This window comes from Rhinichthys klamathensis, unplaced genomic scaffold (assembly GCF_029890125.1).
Source record: "Rhinichthys klamathensis goyatoka isolate OS25496 unplaced genomic scaffold, OSU_Roscu_1.1 h1tg000738l_1, whole genome shotgun sequence".
Classification (NCBI taxonomy): domain Eukaryota; kingdom Metazoa; phylum Chordata; class Actinopteri; order Cypriniformes; family Leuciscidae; genus Rhinichthys; species Rhinichthys klamathensis.
The window spans coordinates 535,685-553,890 of record NW_026607150.1 but is presented as its reverse complement, the minus strand read 5'-3'; the positions used below and the strand labels follow the sequence as shown (position 1 = coordinate 553,890).

The following is an 18,206-nucleotide window of genomic DNA, read 5'->3' as shown; positions in this document are numbered from 1 at the left end:
GGATTGCCAGGTGTGGTTTTGTTTGGGGGGATATTTTAGCTCTCACAGTCTAAAACTGTGTGAGCGTTCCCTAATGCTGCTGCTGCTGTCCTCTGACTCTCTGCTATTTCATGGTGCTCATGAAAGGTCAGAGGACTCCCTGAACAGAGCCATACCGCCAAATTTCAATTCAGGAACATCAACCTGTTTGCAATCTATTCAAATAATTCTTAATTATTTTGTCTGTGTGTTCTTGACTTAATGGACCTGACAGAAAGAATGTTGTGACAGTTGGTCGGTGTGGTATTAGCCCCGCCCCTCCTCCAATGTGATTGGACAGCTGGGTAAAAAGTGACAGTGATGAGCGCTGCATTTTATCCAAAGTTGAACATTTTTCAACTCTCGACGACCAGTAAAAAACGCCGGGCGCTCGGCGCTTCAGCGTGAAAAAACCGCTCAGCGCCTCGTTACGCTCATGGCGTTTAAAAAACGCGGCGCTCCCATTGAAAACAATTGAAAACATACGCCAGGCGCGTGGAAAACGCGTTGGTGGACACATGGCCTTAAGGCTCGTACACACCGGGACGAATATCGGCGCGCGTTATTCGTCAGCGTTTTTCAACGCGTTTTTTGTGTTCACACCCAAGCGATTTTCGCTGACGATGAGCCGAGTGAACATGCAAATTCATTCCCTGACATTAGATGGCGCTTAATGTAAAACAGAAATAGTCCTATTTTGTAGTCTCTGTCGCGTTTGTCATATAGTTCTTTATGTTCCGACACCAACGAGACCAGCGGCTCTACATTCATCTTGCCTCGCATCTTCCTCGTCTTATTTCTTCCCGGCAGTGTAGACCATAGATATCCATAATAAAGGCCATTGGCCAGCAGCGCGGACGAGACATCTAGCCTTTATTATGGATATCTATGGTGTGTAGACGCTACTTGGCGTATATCTTCTTCGCCGTTACGTTTGTGTGCTCGGCAAGACCGTTTTGTGTTTGAGCGACCCCAAGTTGTGTTTTACTGTAACTTCAGAAGCTCCAGACACGTGAGCAAAAGCGCCAATCTCATTGGTCGGATAGTTTTTGACGCGGCGCATCAAACTAAAAAAAACGAACCCGAGGCGTTTTAAAAAAAAATTACGCTTTTACGCGTGGCGTTTTTCGCGTCGGTGTGCACTCTCACATTGGCGCCCTTTGTTTAGTCACGAGGCGTTAAACGTCGGCGAATAACGCGCGCGAAATTCGTCCCGGTGTGAACAGGCCTTTAGAGTACGCGGATGAGCTCTAACGACACCCGAATCCGCAGCCAAATACAAATCATCCACAAATCATCACCGCCCCAATAATTTTCTATGATTTAAGTATCCGCACCCGACGGTTAAATTACAATTATTGTGTGTTTATTACGCGTGATTATAAATGGATGATCGTCTCCTTCAACAGCGGACTCGGCGACGGTTGATGCGTGCATCTCTAATGCTAACATTATACACTGATGAATGAGCGCTGCTTTTAAATGAACATTTCTTTAAAACAAAATTGATTTGTCACAGTTTCTGTCACTGCGACTTCCCAAACAGGCGAACACGCGCACACACACACACATCACTTTTGAAGGAAAATTGAAAATTGAGGATGCGGTGCATCGTGATATCAAATTGAACTGAATCGATGACATGATAATCGTAATCGAACCGAACCGTGAGACCAGTGTAGGTTCACACCCCTACAACATTACAATAATAATGAACGTTAGCATCTTACAGAGCTCTTACTTGTACCACCTGACTGCTGCAGATTCATTTGGCCGTTGATAGTGTTGACATATAAACGCATTCAAACCGAGAGCAATGATTGGCTGAACATTTTTTGGTCCTGATTTGTCCTAAAAGTACTTAGACCATTTCTATTATTGATTGCTATCCGGAAGTGAAGTGAGTTTTAACCAGTATAACACAGAGTAATGAAAAACATTGCCTACCCTATCTTTATTTTATTTTTATTCATATTATGTATTATATTAATTTTAGACATTTTGTTCCTCTAATTTATGCCACTGTTTGGCAGTTCACATGTTTCTTTGATGTTATTTTTGTGATTTTTATTTATTGTTTTCCTTCATTTATGCCATTATGTTTCATTGTTTGTCAGTTCTCATGTTTCTTTGATGTTATTCCTATATTTTTTTTATTTATTGTTTTCCCACATTTATGCCATTGTTTCCTTGTTTGTCAGTTCTCGTGTTTCTTTGATGTTATTGTTCATTCGTTAGCATTGTTGTACCAGTGATTCAGCACTATCAGGAGAATCCGCTGTAAAACAGTGAATGTACAAGTGAAGATCACCAATAATAAGATCATCTCTGGTTTCGCTTCTGTCTGATAGAAAGAACGACTAGTAAACTTCAGAGACACATCATTCTTAGTGTGTTGCATGTTATTAACATTATAAGGGCAACATATACCTTTTTTTATTATCAAATGGCCATACAGGAGCAGGAACCAATGAGGTTCATTCTCATGTGACGCATCACGTTTGAGCTTCACTAGAGCCAATGAGGTTTGTTCTCACGCATTAAGGCAAGTATGTTGTTGAGCTTCTGTTTATGTTCGCTGATCAATGTTAATTTGTGATTAAAGGCCTAAATTGTAAATGTTCATCATATAAAGTGATCGAGTCTCTTTAGAAAGTTTGGACTAAACCGCTCAATTCATATGGATTCGTTTTTTTACGATCTGTTTATGAACTTTTTGAAGTGTCAAAGTGGTAGTTGCGTAGACTGTCAATGGAGGGACAAAAATCGTTCAGATTTCACTAAAAGTATCTTCATTTGTGTTCTGAAAATGAACAAAGTCGTATGGGTTTGAATCGACATGAGTGTGAGTACGGGAGAGCGGGGCACAACCTAACGCTTTTTGACTTTCTCAGTTTGTGTAAATCTACTTGGGGTTCAGAGTATTTCTTTTCCCCACATTAATTACACACGTCTAGTACAATTATGTGGTTTTGTTTCATTAATACAGTGTATACTTTTTTCTTGATATCCCCCGAAAGAATGGAAGTGAAATGTGACAACATGCCCCATAGGTACATTGTAACATGACAATATAAAATATTTTCTCAATAAAATACAATTATTAACTTTTTCATATAAAATAATGGCATTTTTTAATAATTAATAATAATTTTTGATTTTGACAATGAACACCAGAAAGCACAGCTTTACAACAAAAAAAGCTATACAGCATTCAAAACATAATAATAATTAATCATTTCTGAACATTGACTCTCAGTCTTTATTCACCTTTTTCTCATTTTTTCTCTAACGAATTGTAAATGTAACGAATAGAATAGCAATAGTTCTAATAGGGGCTCACTGTAACGCGCAGTGACAACATGCCCCGCCGGCACAACTGGGATTTAAACCCGGCTAGTGTCTTCTGCCAGTAAGCGAACTATATCAACTGTTAAATAACATATTGGAGATTAAAATAATATCAGATTTGTCTCATTTGAAATAAACACAAAAAATAGAGATGAAAAATTAACAAGTAAGAAATTTACTTTGGCTATGGTTAAATAAATGTTCAGTGATATCTTCCAAATATTTCTGAATTTTTGGCACAATTTTTTTCTCTATATAGTGTTGATATGGCATCTAGTAAATACACTAAGTTTTGTCACGTTACAAAGTTTCGTCATGCTAGCATGTGTGAAAGTATTTAAAGGGGTGGTATAATGCCCTTTTCACAAGATGTTAAATAAGTCTCTGATGTCCCCAGAGTGTGTATGTGAAGTTTTAGCTCAACAGATATTTTTATATAGCATGTTAAAATTGTCACCTTTTGAGGGTGAGCAAAAACGCACCATTTTGTGTCTGTTCCTTTAAATGCAAATGAGCTGCTGCTCAGGGCACAGGGGGCGGAGCTTGTGTCCTTTTACCTCACACAGACATGCACTGAAAATTTCAAAAACTTTGAGCCTTTTATGTTCAAACCGGAGTCAATGATGGAGAGACTCAAGAAGAAGTGACGACATGTAGAAACAACAGGACATTTCTGAATGATTAGTTGATGAATTTAGGTAGCTTGTGTGTAGTTATCTTCTGTCATGATAATACATCGTGTTCTGGGGGCGGGGTTTATGTAAATTCTAGGGTTGGTGATGATGTCACTAACCCGGGAGGAATGTCCTGTAGTCCCTACCAGCCGTTTGTTGTAGTCCTTTAAACGCAATTTCTTTAAAAGCAAATCTCCCTTTGCTTTGAACTTTGAGCGTTGTAATTTTGCAGATGTTGTTTATGCTCAAACAGCAACATTACACACTAACTAAAGTTGGAATCAAAGTAAAATCATAATCAACCACCCCTTTAAAAGAAGTGTGTTTAGTGGTAGAAATTTAGATTTTGCAAGAGATTCGTTCATTTTCAGTTTGTTCACCAAAATGATGTGTTCAGATTCGTTCAGTGACAATTCATATTACATAAATACGCCAGCAGGTGGCGCAAAATAGTGTCTTATGTGTTATGTTTTGTCTTGTTCGAAAAAGATTCGTCTTTATTAAAATGTGTGCCTAATCTACTCATTACATGAATAAAATACGTCTAAGTGGTTCAGATGACCAAAGCACAAGGTTTTCTTGCATAATTAACATTTTAATTGTTGGTCAGACATTTACACATTAAATAATCTGGGATTATATTAAACGTTGAGTTATGTTCTGTATGTTGTATATGAATGTGCACAGTAGGCCTACCTAGATGCGCTTTGCAGAGATCTGCTGATTGCTGAACGAGATTGAGACATGTAAATAACCGTGTTACAACAACTAGTCCCGCTAATGACAGAATTTTGATTTTTGGGTGAACTAACCCTTTAACACAGAGCACAACAACCGTCGGATACCAAAATCCCACCTATTTTCTCCACAGCACAGACTGATGCATTTTAGTGAACACCGAATGGAGGAATGCCACGAATGCACGTAACCAGCATGATTACCGCGAGAAGAAACAGTGATTGGTTTGGGTCAAAGTCCCACGAAGTCTTCAACATCGCCATCACTTAAGCTACCGACATTTTCATAAGTTTCACAATTATAAGCATAGCAAGGCTGTAAAAGCGGACTGAGTTTACCTGTTCGGCGTGATGACGTTAACTCTCCTCGACAGCCTCCGTAGTTTAGGTCCCATTTAGACACTTGTTAGCAACCTTTTTCAAAAAAAATCACTGAGTGGGGTATTACTGATGTATTTTACGTCGAGAAGTTATACTTATGAGAAGTATACTGAGCTTGTCCACCACAGACCTTATTTCAGCCATTTAACTAAAAACCTATTGACTTCGGAACAATAGAACCGAAAGTGCTAAAATGCTAACTCGTTTCCGCGTTTTGGACTACAAAATTTACGTCATACCTGCGCCACTTTACTAAAGAATTGTTAAAATCCCTGAGAAAAAAAGTGAATGGAAAAAAATACATCTCGAAGCAAGAAAAAGTGGACGTTCACTGTTGTGCTCACAAAACTTGATGTAATAGAAAATAGCCAATAAATCAGAATCAAAATGAGCTTTATTGCCAAGTATATGTTTACACATACGATGCATTTGTGAAAGAAGCTACCACAGCACAGACAGCGAAAAGAAACAGATAAGAAACATACAAAAATACACAATATACAAAATAGACAATGGGCTTTGTCTGTGTAATATGTACAGTAGGCTATGCTATAGCATATACAAATTTAAGTTAATGTATAAGCGTTATGGTGTGCCAAACAAATATAAGTATAAATAGTGTTTTGTAGGCTATTGTGCACATTGTTTATGAGGTAGATGGTCTGAAGAAAGACACTTTTAACAATAAATACACATTTTAAATGACTTGTATTATTAGTAGCCTACTGCTATATTATTATAATATGGTAGCCTATAATAGGCTATTAAACAGTTTTGAGTAATTTTGATTTAATTGTGTTGTCGTGTCTTCACCGGCCATTAGATGTCACCAAAGCCAAATGAATGATTAAATTTGCTCTCGACTGGTCAACTATTTATAACGGTAGTGGTTTGTGGATAAAGCAGGTGTTTAATTACCTGTTCGGCGTGATGACGTTTACTCTCCTCGACAGCCTCCGTAGTTTAGATCCCATTTAGACACTTGTTAGCAACCTAACTTATTCAAGATATATAATAATCTCCCATATCCATGCTATAAAGTGCATGAACAGCACAAAACAACTAACCTATAAAACAATGGGAAGTGCTTTTTCATCTGTTATGTTTACTGTCATCTCATAATGTTTACAGCACAGTAAACATTTGTTAAAATGGGAGGCAATAGAGTAAAACAATAACAATAATTCAACACTTCCTACTTCCTGACAAAACTTTCCTCATTTTTTAAATGATAAAATTCCCTTTCCCTGAAATACATGCTGGGACAGAAATACAGAAATATTTCACTTGAAATATTCTAATAACAAGTGCAATTTTTGAGGTTATTCATGCTTTGATGAGTGAAAACGTTAAGTAGTAATAAAATAAGAAATAATACAAATATAAAGTTTGAATAAGATGACCTGAGACTTGTTTTTTTCAATGACAGTTTTCCTTCAAGCTATAGTCAAGACTGACCTGGCTGAAGGCAGTTATGGCATCTCAGTATAATATATCATGACCAGTTATTCAGAGACTGGGTTGAAACCTAATAAATTATTTGAACTGTACGTTGATCTGGATAAGAAAGCATCTTCTCACTTATAATAGTATGCATTGTTGATCATTTAATTGACAATATCATCACTATTTATTAACTATTATCATTACAATATTAAATTCCACTTTATAATTAAATTCGGATGGATGGATGATGGATGGGTTGATTAGATAGATAGATAGATAGATAGATAGATAGATAGATAGATAGATAGATAGATAGATAGATAGATAGATAGATAGATAGATGTTACAGTGATGCTCTCATTATAACTGTATTAGAGGAATGTGATGATGGTAGGGGGCGGGGCCAACAGACTCCATCCGTTCATTGATAGATATATTACTATATAAGAGCCGATCAGACTCTCTAAGGGTCACACACTCGGTCCAGTCTCATTGCTGGAGTCCCAGGACACACAAAGGACACACACACACTCGGTCCAGTCTCACTGCTGGAGTCCCAGGACACACACACTCGGTCCAGTCTCACTGCTGGAGTCCCAGGACAGTCACAATGCGCGCTCTGCTTTCAGCTTTTCTTCTGCCACTGCTTCTGCATTCATGCAGCGCTGCAGGTGAGTTTCATCATCATAATGCATTCATATTCAAGCTTATTTACTGATCTACAGGGTTTGGTTTAAATAAGGACATTTCATGTGACAAAGCACTGATCAGATTGAACTTAAACCTCATTGCATTTATTAGTGTTAATTTATTTATAAGTAATGTGCATCATTTAAAGGTGAGCAGACTGACTCCTGTGTGACATTGACATGTATAGAGATTTACATTCGGCTATTCGTAAACAGTTTCTTACAAATCGAGTTTCTTAGTCAATTGTTTTATGCGTAAAACACTGTCAGTGATTATACCTGATATTCAAATTTAACAATAATAACTTAACAATAATAATTTGAGTAAAGCCTCGAGCTTTTCAAAAGTACACACGCATGATGCTTTCTAACGTTTTTCATTTTTTTTGTTGAATATCCACAACTAAGAATAACCACATAATTTCATCCCAAACCAAAATTAAAGATGACCCCATTCATTAATGCGCAAAGCTTGTCTTTAGTTATTCGGAATAGTCTAACTTCTCAGTAAATATTTAGTTGATTCAAACGCTCTCTCACCTATATGCAGACATCTTATACATTTAGAAAAACCTCGAAACCCCTAGAAAATCCGTCATCGGAAAAAAAGTAATAATTCCTGATTTTCTGGAGGAAGGAGCGTCTTTATTTCTGCTCAAGGACACTCGTCTGTTCCCGTTCCTTGTGTAGGAGGAGCGCGTAAATCCAGAAGGCGTCCGATTGTTTGCCAACGACTGAAGCTCTGAAACTGAAACATTCACACCTGCGAATCACAGCCTTCTATGACTATCAGAAAGCTAGACTTTTTAAAGGAACATCGAAATGTGCGGCGCGTAATGAGGGTCATTACGCGCAACCCAAACTGTCCTCTGGCGCCAATTGTATACATTAAGCTTCGCAAAACGCAAAGTTTTTAGTGACATGATATGTAAATGAACAATAAAGTGATACCGACAGTAGTTATGGTTCGGTTTTCAGAAGCAAAATGCTATGGTTAGGCTACCTCCCACAGACGAATGCGATTACGCGTCTTCCCGCAGGTGAAAATGCGCGCTCGTCGTTTGTGGTTAGTGAAACGTAAAACGAGCACCAAAAATGATGCATAAAGAATATATTTGGAAAATTAAGTCACACTCAAAAAATGTCTCAGTGCTAGATAACACAATTTAAAAGCAAGTGTCAATTGTGAATAATCGACACAAATGCCTCTGGATTAAAGATGTTAAAACAATCTCTTGCTGTTAGATTTCCTGCTCACTATAGGATCCAAAGACATTTCTAAACACTGACGCTGAAATTGTGAAAGCATATACATGACTTGACAAACACTCTTCAAAAGCTTTTGACAATAAGAAGTTTGTTCTCTTCCAAATGCTAAAACAATGTGGAGTGTTGAAATTGAACACAATGTTTGACACAGTAGGCTATTGTGTGAGTTTGTGCTTAGTTGAACATGTTGCTATTAATGTGATTACAACACATTGAAAATGATGAAGTTGGTGAAGAGGAAAGATCCGACAGCATTTGACTGATATCATTTGCATAATATTCTGATGTAATAAGTGTGACTTCAGTGTCCATATATACTTTCTAGGGCACATGAATGTGTGCCAATAACAAGTCAAAAGGCTCAAGGTCTCCATACAAGAGCCAAAATTATACACTGCAAGTGCTTAGAACATGCAAACGAACACTTTAATCTTCTTCATATCACCATTATTATCTTATTATCAATCACTTAGTAATGTCGTGAAGAGGTTAAAGAGCCTGACTGAAAGGTCTTCTTCATTGTTGATTCATTATTGTGCTCTTGATCAACACATTATCACAGCTTCAGTCGCTGTGGAGTAACCGGAGGTTAAGTGGACTGTTAATGAATGACTTTTCATTAAAGCATCTGATGGCACCTTAAGTGCTACTAATGAAGCCAATAGGAATATATACATATTATAGTTCAATTATAGTAATATTTACATGCTGGAATGAAGAAATGCATGAGTAGCCTCGAACATTGTGAACCAAAACCAAAATGAAATCAATGAAATAACTATTTGCAAACAGTATTCTTATTTCAAAATACACACTCTTTGCGTCTAATCATACGCCTAATATGCGAAAACGTCATGAATTATGTAAATGTTAGCCTATATTTTCAATTCAAAATGGCTAAACGTGCCCAAGAATGTTTAGTAGCTTGCATCATATTACCGTTGGCTGTTTAACATTCCTATCATAAAACAGTTGTCTGATATTTAAAGGGACAGTTCACCAAAAAATAATAATAATAATAATCTGTCATCATTTACTCGTCCTCAAGCTGTTCCAAACCTGTATGAATTTCTTTCTTCTATAGAACAAAAAAGAAGATATTGTGAAGAATATGGGTATCCAACAGTTGATGGACTTCCATATGGAAAAAAAAATATTTCATGGAAGTCAATGGGGCCCATCAACTGTTTGATTAACCATATTCTTTCAAATATATCCTTAAAATAAGAAATTCATAAATGATGACAGCATTTTAATTTGGGGGTAAACTATCCCTTTATTGTTTACTTAGATTTGACCTCACACTCTTTCAGCGCTCAAATGGAGCGAATGCATCATGTGAACAGTGAAGCCCCGCCTTCCTTGATTTGATTGGCCCAGTCATTCTGACATTGACGAGTGCTGTTAAAAAAACTAAATGGAAAAGTGACTGATCTGAAATAGTCTTCAAGTAGCCTAACCTTCTGACTCATGAAGTCCACGACTGACAAGAAATGCTTTACAAATAAGCTAATAATAATAATTTGAATCAGAATGACAAACACACACAAGGAATTTGTGTTGATGAGAGAAGTGTCCAGTGCAGAAAGACTACAGAGACAAAAGGCAATAAAAGGGAAAATAACACAATAATAAAGAAAAGACAATAACATTATCCAAAAAGTACATTAAAGGTCCCGTATTATGCCCCTTTTCACAAGATGTAAAATAAGTCTCTGATGTCCCCAGAATGTGTGTGTGAAGTTTCAGCTCAAAATACCCAACAGATCATTTTTTACACCATGTTTAAATTGTCATTTTTTGGGGCTCAGAAAAACGCGCTGTTTTAGTGTGTGCCCTTTAAATGCAAATAAGCTGCTGCTGCCGGCACAGGGGGCGGGGCTTCATGAGCTCGCGCTCAGTCTCTCGGGACAATTTCATCTCACGGAATGATGATAATATCAGAAACTCTCAGTAACGGTGTTCATTTCGAGTCGGACAATAATGGCTACAGAGTCAGAGTGCTGTATAGAGATGGAACAGGTATAGTTTAGTAGTTTAATTACAAGCCGATGACAAATACGTTATAATAACCGTATGTATCCATTATTTATTAATAGCCTACAAGTCTGCTGTTTCGGTCGGACCAGGTCCGAATAATGATCAAACATATACTGATGAGTTTAATATAGTTTATTGTACATCACACAAAAGATGAAGCGTCAGTTTTACTTCAGAAAATCACTGTAAGAGCTGAGTAAACACAGTAAGTTATAAGAAGTGCGCAAGTTGAGAGAGCATTCCTGTGGGCGGACGTTAGTCAAAAAACTGTTCTACTGACGTCATTAAAGAAGGAAGTAGAGGGATGTAGTCCAAACGGGCCGTTCGATGTAGGCGACTTCTGTTAAATAAAATATCTCGCTTGGCATTGAACTTTGAGCTTTATAATTTTACAGATATTATTTATACTCTAACAACAACATTACACACTAACTAAAGTTTGAAACATGGGATCACGAAGAGCGGGACCTTTAATAAAAATATAGAAAATAAACAATAGATGGATTATTTTTGGATTATATTTTATCTGTCAAAATGCATTATGAGAGGGTCGCGTAAACAGAGACACAATGCTGTCTTATAGGCAGCCATGGGCAGTTCACAGGTGACCTCAGCAAACAGAAGCCTAAACACAGACATACCAAACAGCTTAACATATTTGCCTGATGTACAGTAAGTGGCGAAATGCCAGATCCGGTAAAACTCAATCTTGCTGTCTAAATAAGGAAACTCTCTTTCTGTAACTAGCAGATTTTAAAACCTTTTCCGTGTTCAGATTATATTTATCACACACACACTCACTTACTCACTCACTCACAGACACACACTCACAGACACACACTCACAGACACACACTCACAGACACACACACACTCACTCACTCACTCACTCACTCACTCACTCACACACACACACACACACACACACACACACTCACTCACTCACTCACTCACTCACTCACTCACTCACTCACTCTCACACACACACACACACAGCAGATAATATCACGGCAGGATTTGTGTTTTGGTTTACGAGCATGAAAGCGTATTTTCTTAGCTTTGTTTATCCCACGGCTGCAGCGTTGAGTCTTTGGCTCTTCTTGGAGACATTACGGTGACACTTACTTTGTTTCTCGTGCTGCTCTGAAGATCAAAAGCTGTGTGTTCATTCATATCAGCCAGGTATTGTTCTCAATCTCCACTGACCGCACGCTTATGATAGCCCACACCAATGACACCTGCTCCTTTCAATCCAAACCACGTCAAAGTCCCCTTTATACAGACTGTTTCAAAGCAGCTTCACTGTGACAAACTGGAGAATGACAGAATCAATGACGCAAACTTCATTAAGGCTCAATGTGACAGTGTGCATCAATCTATATGAGTTAATGAAATGATTCAACTAACAATCTACACTGAGAGAAACAGCATTAACACAAATTTTTAGGTTGATTACTCCAACTAACTGATTCCTGGCCCTGGAACCAATTAATCTAGTCTTAATCTAGTTCAATTCAACAGCGAGTATAGCACATACTGAAAATAACCTGCATAACATTTCAATTTATGCATTTGGCAGACGCTTTTATCCAATTAAATGCATTAAATACTCACAGATCTTTCCCTTTATTAATGAAATACAATAATGCATGCTGGGAACTAGAAATCCACTGCCCAGATTTCAAAGTTATCAAGACAACTTCATTAAGTTACAACAACTCGATTACAAAAAAATATCAATTTATGCAAAAATTCCAGTTGTAAAGAACTCATCAAAAATAAGGTTTGCAACTTAAAAGGTGTAACTAAATCAACAAATTTGTATTTTTAACTTGCAACCATGCACTTTTTTTATCACTAAATTAAGCAAGCAAAATTATGATGGGTATTAAACCGGAAAAAGAAAAAAAGAAAAAGAAATGTCCAATGGGGTCAAAAAAATAAACTTAACTTAAAGGGAAAACAAGATTATTTTTCTGACCCTATAAGCTTTATACTTTTGTTTTTCTTGTCTCAAGCATAAATTCACTTAATTTTCATGCTTTTTTCAGAAAATATACTGTAAAAAATGATCGTGATTTTAACGGTAAAAGACTGTAAAAATGCTACAGTGCAAAACTGTTAATTGGTTAACAGAAAGTTTCCTTACTATATACGGTAAATAACTGTGATAGATCTAACGGTACATTTAATGTAATTTTACTGTAAAATACCGTTAAATTTACAGTTTTTGAAAGTGAAAAGAACAACTCATTGTATAATTTACAGTGAAAAACCGTAAATTGACATTCCCACAATTCCCTGCATGACACTTCACATTTGATGTATTTTTGTTGAAATAACTATGTTTCTTCTTAGTTTTCTTTGTTCTTTTCTAATCAGTTATGTACATTAGGGTTTTATGTTACATTTAATGTTGTTAAATTAATGTTTATTGCATTTTTAAAATGTCATGTGTGTTACCATGATGGTGTTTAATGTTTGTGCGAATAACACTGTGCAGCTTCAATATAATAGTATCAACTTTCTTGTGGAAGATTGCTTGTGATGAGCTTTGATTGATCATGTGACTCATCACTGCTGTGATGGTTGTTGTTTGTCAGTGTATTACAATGGTACAAAACAGATATTAATACTTCAATAGGTCGGTAAATTATCCTTATATCAGATAATGAAGTACGGTTTAATACTGTAAATTTTTTTGTAAGTGTAAAACCAAAAACGTTGATACCGTATTTTTGACGGTAGAGTTCTGGTAACCACAGCTGCCAGTTTTTTTCCGTAAAAACAACAGGATTTTTTTTACAGTGAGGACTTGTTATCTTAGGTAATTTTGCTTCTTTGTAAATGTGTTAAAGAAATGTAGAAGACAAGGAACTCGCTTTTTGCATTTATTCAAGTAGTTGTAACAGGTCGTCTAAATCTGAAAGCTGCCTGATTCGAGCATTGAGAAATGCAGTGTTTATGAAAGCATGCACTCTTCGGGTTTGTGGAAGAGGATGCTCCGGTGCAGGAAATGACATCATCTGCATCACACAATGGGAGATGATAAACACGGGTGTGTTTTGATCAGTCTTACGTGGATCTCCTCACATTCCTGGCTTTGTGCTCCCGACGCCTCATGTGGAGAAACTGGGATGCTTTGGCTTTCGCTGCGGTTCACACGTTGGGTTTGTTTGTGAGCTGGATTATCATGTGCCCGCAGAAGGAAACGGCATCACAGATGAGGTAGAGAGACCTGCCGGCGGTGCCATTTCACTGGCACTTCCTTTACCTTCCAATCTGTGGGACCGAACTTAGAAATAACAACCCGACCCATTCGTTTCAATGCCGTGCGTGCTTTTCAGAAATATTTGATTTCGGAGATTGGGTCAAAATATTTGTTCCACCACCAAGGTGGAGTCGTGCGTCTCCATTGTGAAATATTAATAAAATAATAAGAAGAATGTGACCCTTGCGATGCTATGGGCAGATAACAGAGACAGATAGAGAGATTTGTGTCTTTCCAGCTCTCAAACAATAGAAAAGCGATTCCTGTGTATCAGAAGCGATTGAATGGCGGAGAATAACAGCTAATGGACTGGAGACGTGGGAACAGCTCTTTGTGTGCGAGGGAGAAAAACCAAACAAGCTAACAATCGAGGACGAGTTTAATAAACATGAAATGATAAAGTTGATTGACACAGTGAATAAAAACTAGTTTTGTGCCAAACATGTGAACTATTAAACTTGATGAGGCATGAAGGCTTTGTGAAAATGATCAGAAATGCTCGTACAGTTAAAGGTATATATACAAATTAATACCTAGGAACATAGTAGTATACTTAAAGTGCAAAAATAAACTCTTAGTATGATATTAAAGAAAACAAGTACTTGCGGTATAAAACTACTAAACAGAGTACACTTAAAAAAGTGTAATTTTAATAAACTAAAAAAAATTAAAAAGTATTTAGTAAACTATCAGTATAAGTTCACTTGTTGTATAGTTATACTTTTACACTTAAAAGTAGACTTTTATACAGAAAAAAGTGGGACAATTTAGTCTCAAGAGGTATTGGAATAGTATACAAAAAAATAATCGTGATTTTCATGGTAAAAGACTGTAAAAATGCTACAGTGACAAACTGTTAATTGGTTAAAGAAAGTTTCCTTACTATAAATGGTAAATAACTGTGATGGTATATTTAATGTAATTTTACTATATTTAAATTAAAGTTTTTGGAAGTGAAAAAGAACAAGTCATTATATAATTTACAGTGAAAAAACGTAAATTGACATTCCCACAATTCCCTGCGTGACATTTCACATTTGATGTATTTTTGTTGAAATAACTGTTTCTTCATTGTTTTCTTAGTTTTTTTCTAATCAGTTATGTACATTAGGGTTTTATGTTACATTTAATGTTGTTAAATTAATGCTTATTGCATTTTTAAAATTTCATGTGTGTTACCATGATGGTGTTTAGTGTTAGTGCGAATGACACTGTGCAGCTTTCATAACCTAGTATTAAATTTCTTGTGGTAATGCTATTTGTAATGAGCTTTGATTGATCATGTGACTCTCATCTCTGCTGTGATTGGTGGCTGTTAGTGTATCACAATGGAACAAAACAGATATTAATACTTCAAAAGGTCATTTAATTTACCATTATATCAGACAATTTGTCTTTATTCCTCCCATAAGAAATTTCAGAAGAATCACTACATCATCTAAGACTCAAATGTTAAACAAATGAGAACCAAGTGCAATTTCCAAGCAATAACATTTGTGTCATCAGTGACATTTCTCTTTAATTCCTGAAATAACAGGATCTCATTGAGAGGGAAAAGGAGATGTGGGGTCATGAAGTCAAGTCACGACTGAGTAACTTCTTACAGAAGTCGCCAGATAGACTCAAAACATCCCGTTAGTGATTTCTAGTTAGTCCGTGAAGATAGTTTTCTTATTATTAACAATTCTCATAACAGTTTAATATAATCTGTGTTCATTGTGAGCAACCGCGGGAGAGGTTTTCCTGTCGGACGAGACAATAGAATGAAGTCATTAGAATTAAGAAATTGTTTAATAAGCTAATAAACAAAAGTTTGGAATAATTCAGATTTTCAAATGTTTTTGAAAGAAGATTCACCAAAGGCTGCGTTAAAAAATACAGTAAAAACAGTAATACTGTGAAATATTATTACAATTTAAAATTACCGTTTTCTATTTGAAAATATTTAAAATGTAATTTACTCAATTATTATTGGTGCTCGATTATTAATAATAGTTCTTATTATCAATGTTAAAAGCATTTGATGATTTGATGCAATGCATGATTCTTTGATGAACAGAAAGTTAAAAAGAACAGCATTTATTTGAAATATAATCTTTTGTAACATTATAAATGTCACTTTTAAACTATTTAATGCATCCTTGCTGAATTAAATTATTTTCATGGTTTATGGTTTTCTCACAAATGTTGAGCAGCAACAAGTTTTACAACAAGATAATAATCAGAAATGTTTCTTGAGCATCAGATCATCATATTAGAGTGATTTCTGAAGGATCATGTGACACTGAAGACTGGAGTAATGATGCTGAAAATACAGCTTTGATCACAGGAATAAATTACACTTTACTATATATTCACATAGAAAACAGCTGATTTAAATTGTAATAATATTTCACAAATTGTCCATTTTTACTGTATTTTTGATCAAATAAATGCAGCCTTGTGAGCAGAATAGACTTCTTTCACTTAAAAAATCTCCAATCATTGCCCCACAAATGCCCAGAGGATCAAAAGACAAATGCAAAAAAAAAAAAAAATTCTTAATAAAGCATTTTAATGTACTAACGAATCGTTTCTCCTCATCCAGACTGGTGCTACCAGGCGCAGGTCAGCTGCGAGTCCCACTGTAAAGGTGAGTTGAACCTCACTCTAAACTAAAACTAAACTAAAACTCTAAACTAAATCTAACGCAGCGTCTCTGTGTTGTCCTCAGGACCCGACCGATGGAGGGAAGTCAACGCAGAATGTGGGAAAAGCAGACAGTCACCGATCAACATAGTGACGAAGAAAACCAAGCTGGACGAGAGACTGACGCCGTTCAAGTTCACGGGTTACCAGGAAGTGTTCGAGAGCACCATGAAGAACAACGGCCACTCGGGTCAGGCAACACACACTCATGGCCACTCGGGTCAGACAACACACACTCATGGCCACTCGGGTCAGACAACACACACTCACGGCCACTCGGGTCAGACAACACACACTCATGGCCACTCGGGTCAGGCAACACACACTCATGGCCACTCGGGTCAGACAACACACACTCATGGCCACTCGGGTCAGACAACACACACTCATGGCCACTCGGGTCAGACAACACACACTCACGGCCACTCGGGTCAGACAACACACACTCACGGCCACTGACTGATGACCAACACTTCTGTTATACTTTAGTCAACTCATTCAGTGTTTGTGGAAGCAACACATTTTAGGATCTATATTTTGGTCATGCATCTGATTATCATTAGTTTTTGATGTGCATGCTTAATATCATTGTTTAAAAAACTAAACTGAAATACACTCACCTAAAGGATTATTAGCAACACCTGTTCAATTTCTCATTAATGCAATTATCTAATCTACCAATCACATGGCAGTTGCTTCAATGCATTTAGGGGTGTGGTCCTGGTCAAGACAATCTCCTGAACTCCAAACTGAATGTCAGAATGGGAAAGAAAGGTGATTTAAGCAATTTTGAGCGTGGCATGGTTGTTGGTGCCAGACGGGCCGGTCTGAGTATTTCACAATCTGCTCAGTTACTGGGATTTTCACGCACAACCATTTCTAGGGTTTACAAAGAATGGTGTGAAAAGGGAAAAACATCCAGTGTGCGGCAGTCCTGTGGGCGAAAATGCCTTGTTGATGCTAGAGGTCAGAGGAGAATGGGCCGACTGATTCAAGCTGATAGAAGAGCAACTTTGACTGAAATAACCACTCGTTACAACCGAGGTATGCAGCAAAGCATTTGTGAAGCCACAACACGCACAACCTTGAGGCGGAACAGCAGAAGACCCCACCGGGTACCACTCATCTCCACTACAAATAGGAAAAAGAGGCTACAATTTGCAAGAGCTCACCAAAATTGGACAGTTGAAGACTGGAAAAATGTTGCCTGGTCTGATGAGTCTCGATTTCTGTTGAGACATTCAGATGATAGAGTCAGAATTTGGCGTAAACAGAATGAGAACATGGATCCATCATGCCTTGTTACCACTGTGCAGGCTGGTGGTGGTGGTGTTATGGTGTGGGGGATGTTTTCTTGGCACACTTTAGGCCCCTTAGTGCCAATTGGGCATTGTTTAAATGCCACGGCCTACCTGAGCATTGTTTCTGACCATGTCCATCCCTTTATGGCCACCATGTACCCATCCTCTGATGGCTACTTCCAGCAGGATAATGCACCATGTCACAAAGCTCGAATAATTTCAAATTGGTTTCTTGAACATGACAATGAGTTCACTGTACTAAAATGGCCCCCACAGTCACCAGATCTCAACCCAATAGAGCATCTTTGGGATGTGGTGGAACGGGAGCTTCGTGCCCTGGAT

General features: G+C 37.2%; 1 protein-coding gene across 1 annotated transcript in view; it reads left to right on the top strand.

The window, feature by feature from the left end:
* The first annotated feature begins 7,122 nt into the window (after positions 1-7,122).
* The window catches only part of ca4a (carbonic anhydrase IV a), a 31,798-nt gene continuing 20,714 nt past the window's right edge, over positions 7,123-18,206 (top strand). The window contains exons 1-4 of the mRNA XM_056242659.1: positions 7,123-7,160; positions 7,213-7,278; positions 16,463-16,507; positions 16,589-16,753. Of these exons, the coding sequence (XP_056098634.1) occupies positions 7,218-7,278; positions 16,463-16,507; positions 16,589-16,753 (271 nt within the window). The 5' untranslated portion in view covers positions 7,123-7,160; positions 7,213-7,217. The remainder of the gene's footprint in view (positions 7,161-7,212; positions 7,279-16,462; positions 16,508-16,588; positions 16,754-18,206) is intronic.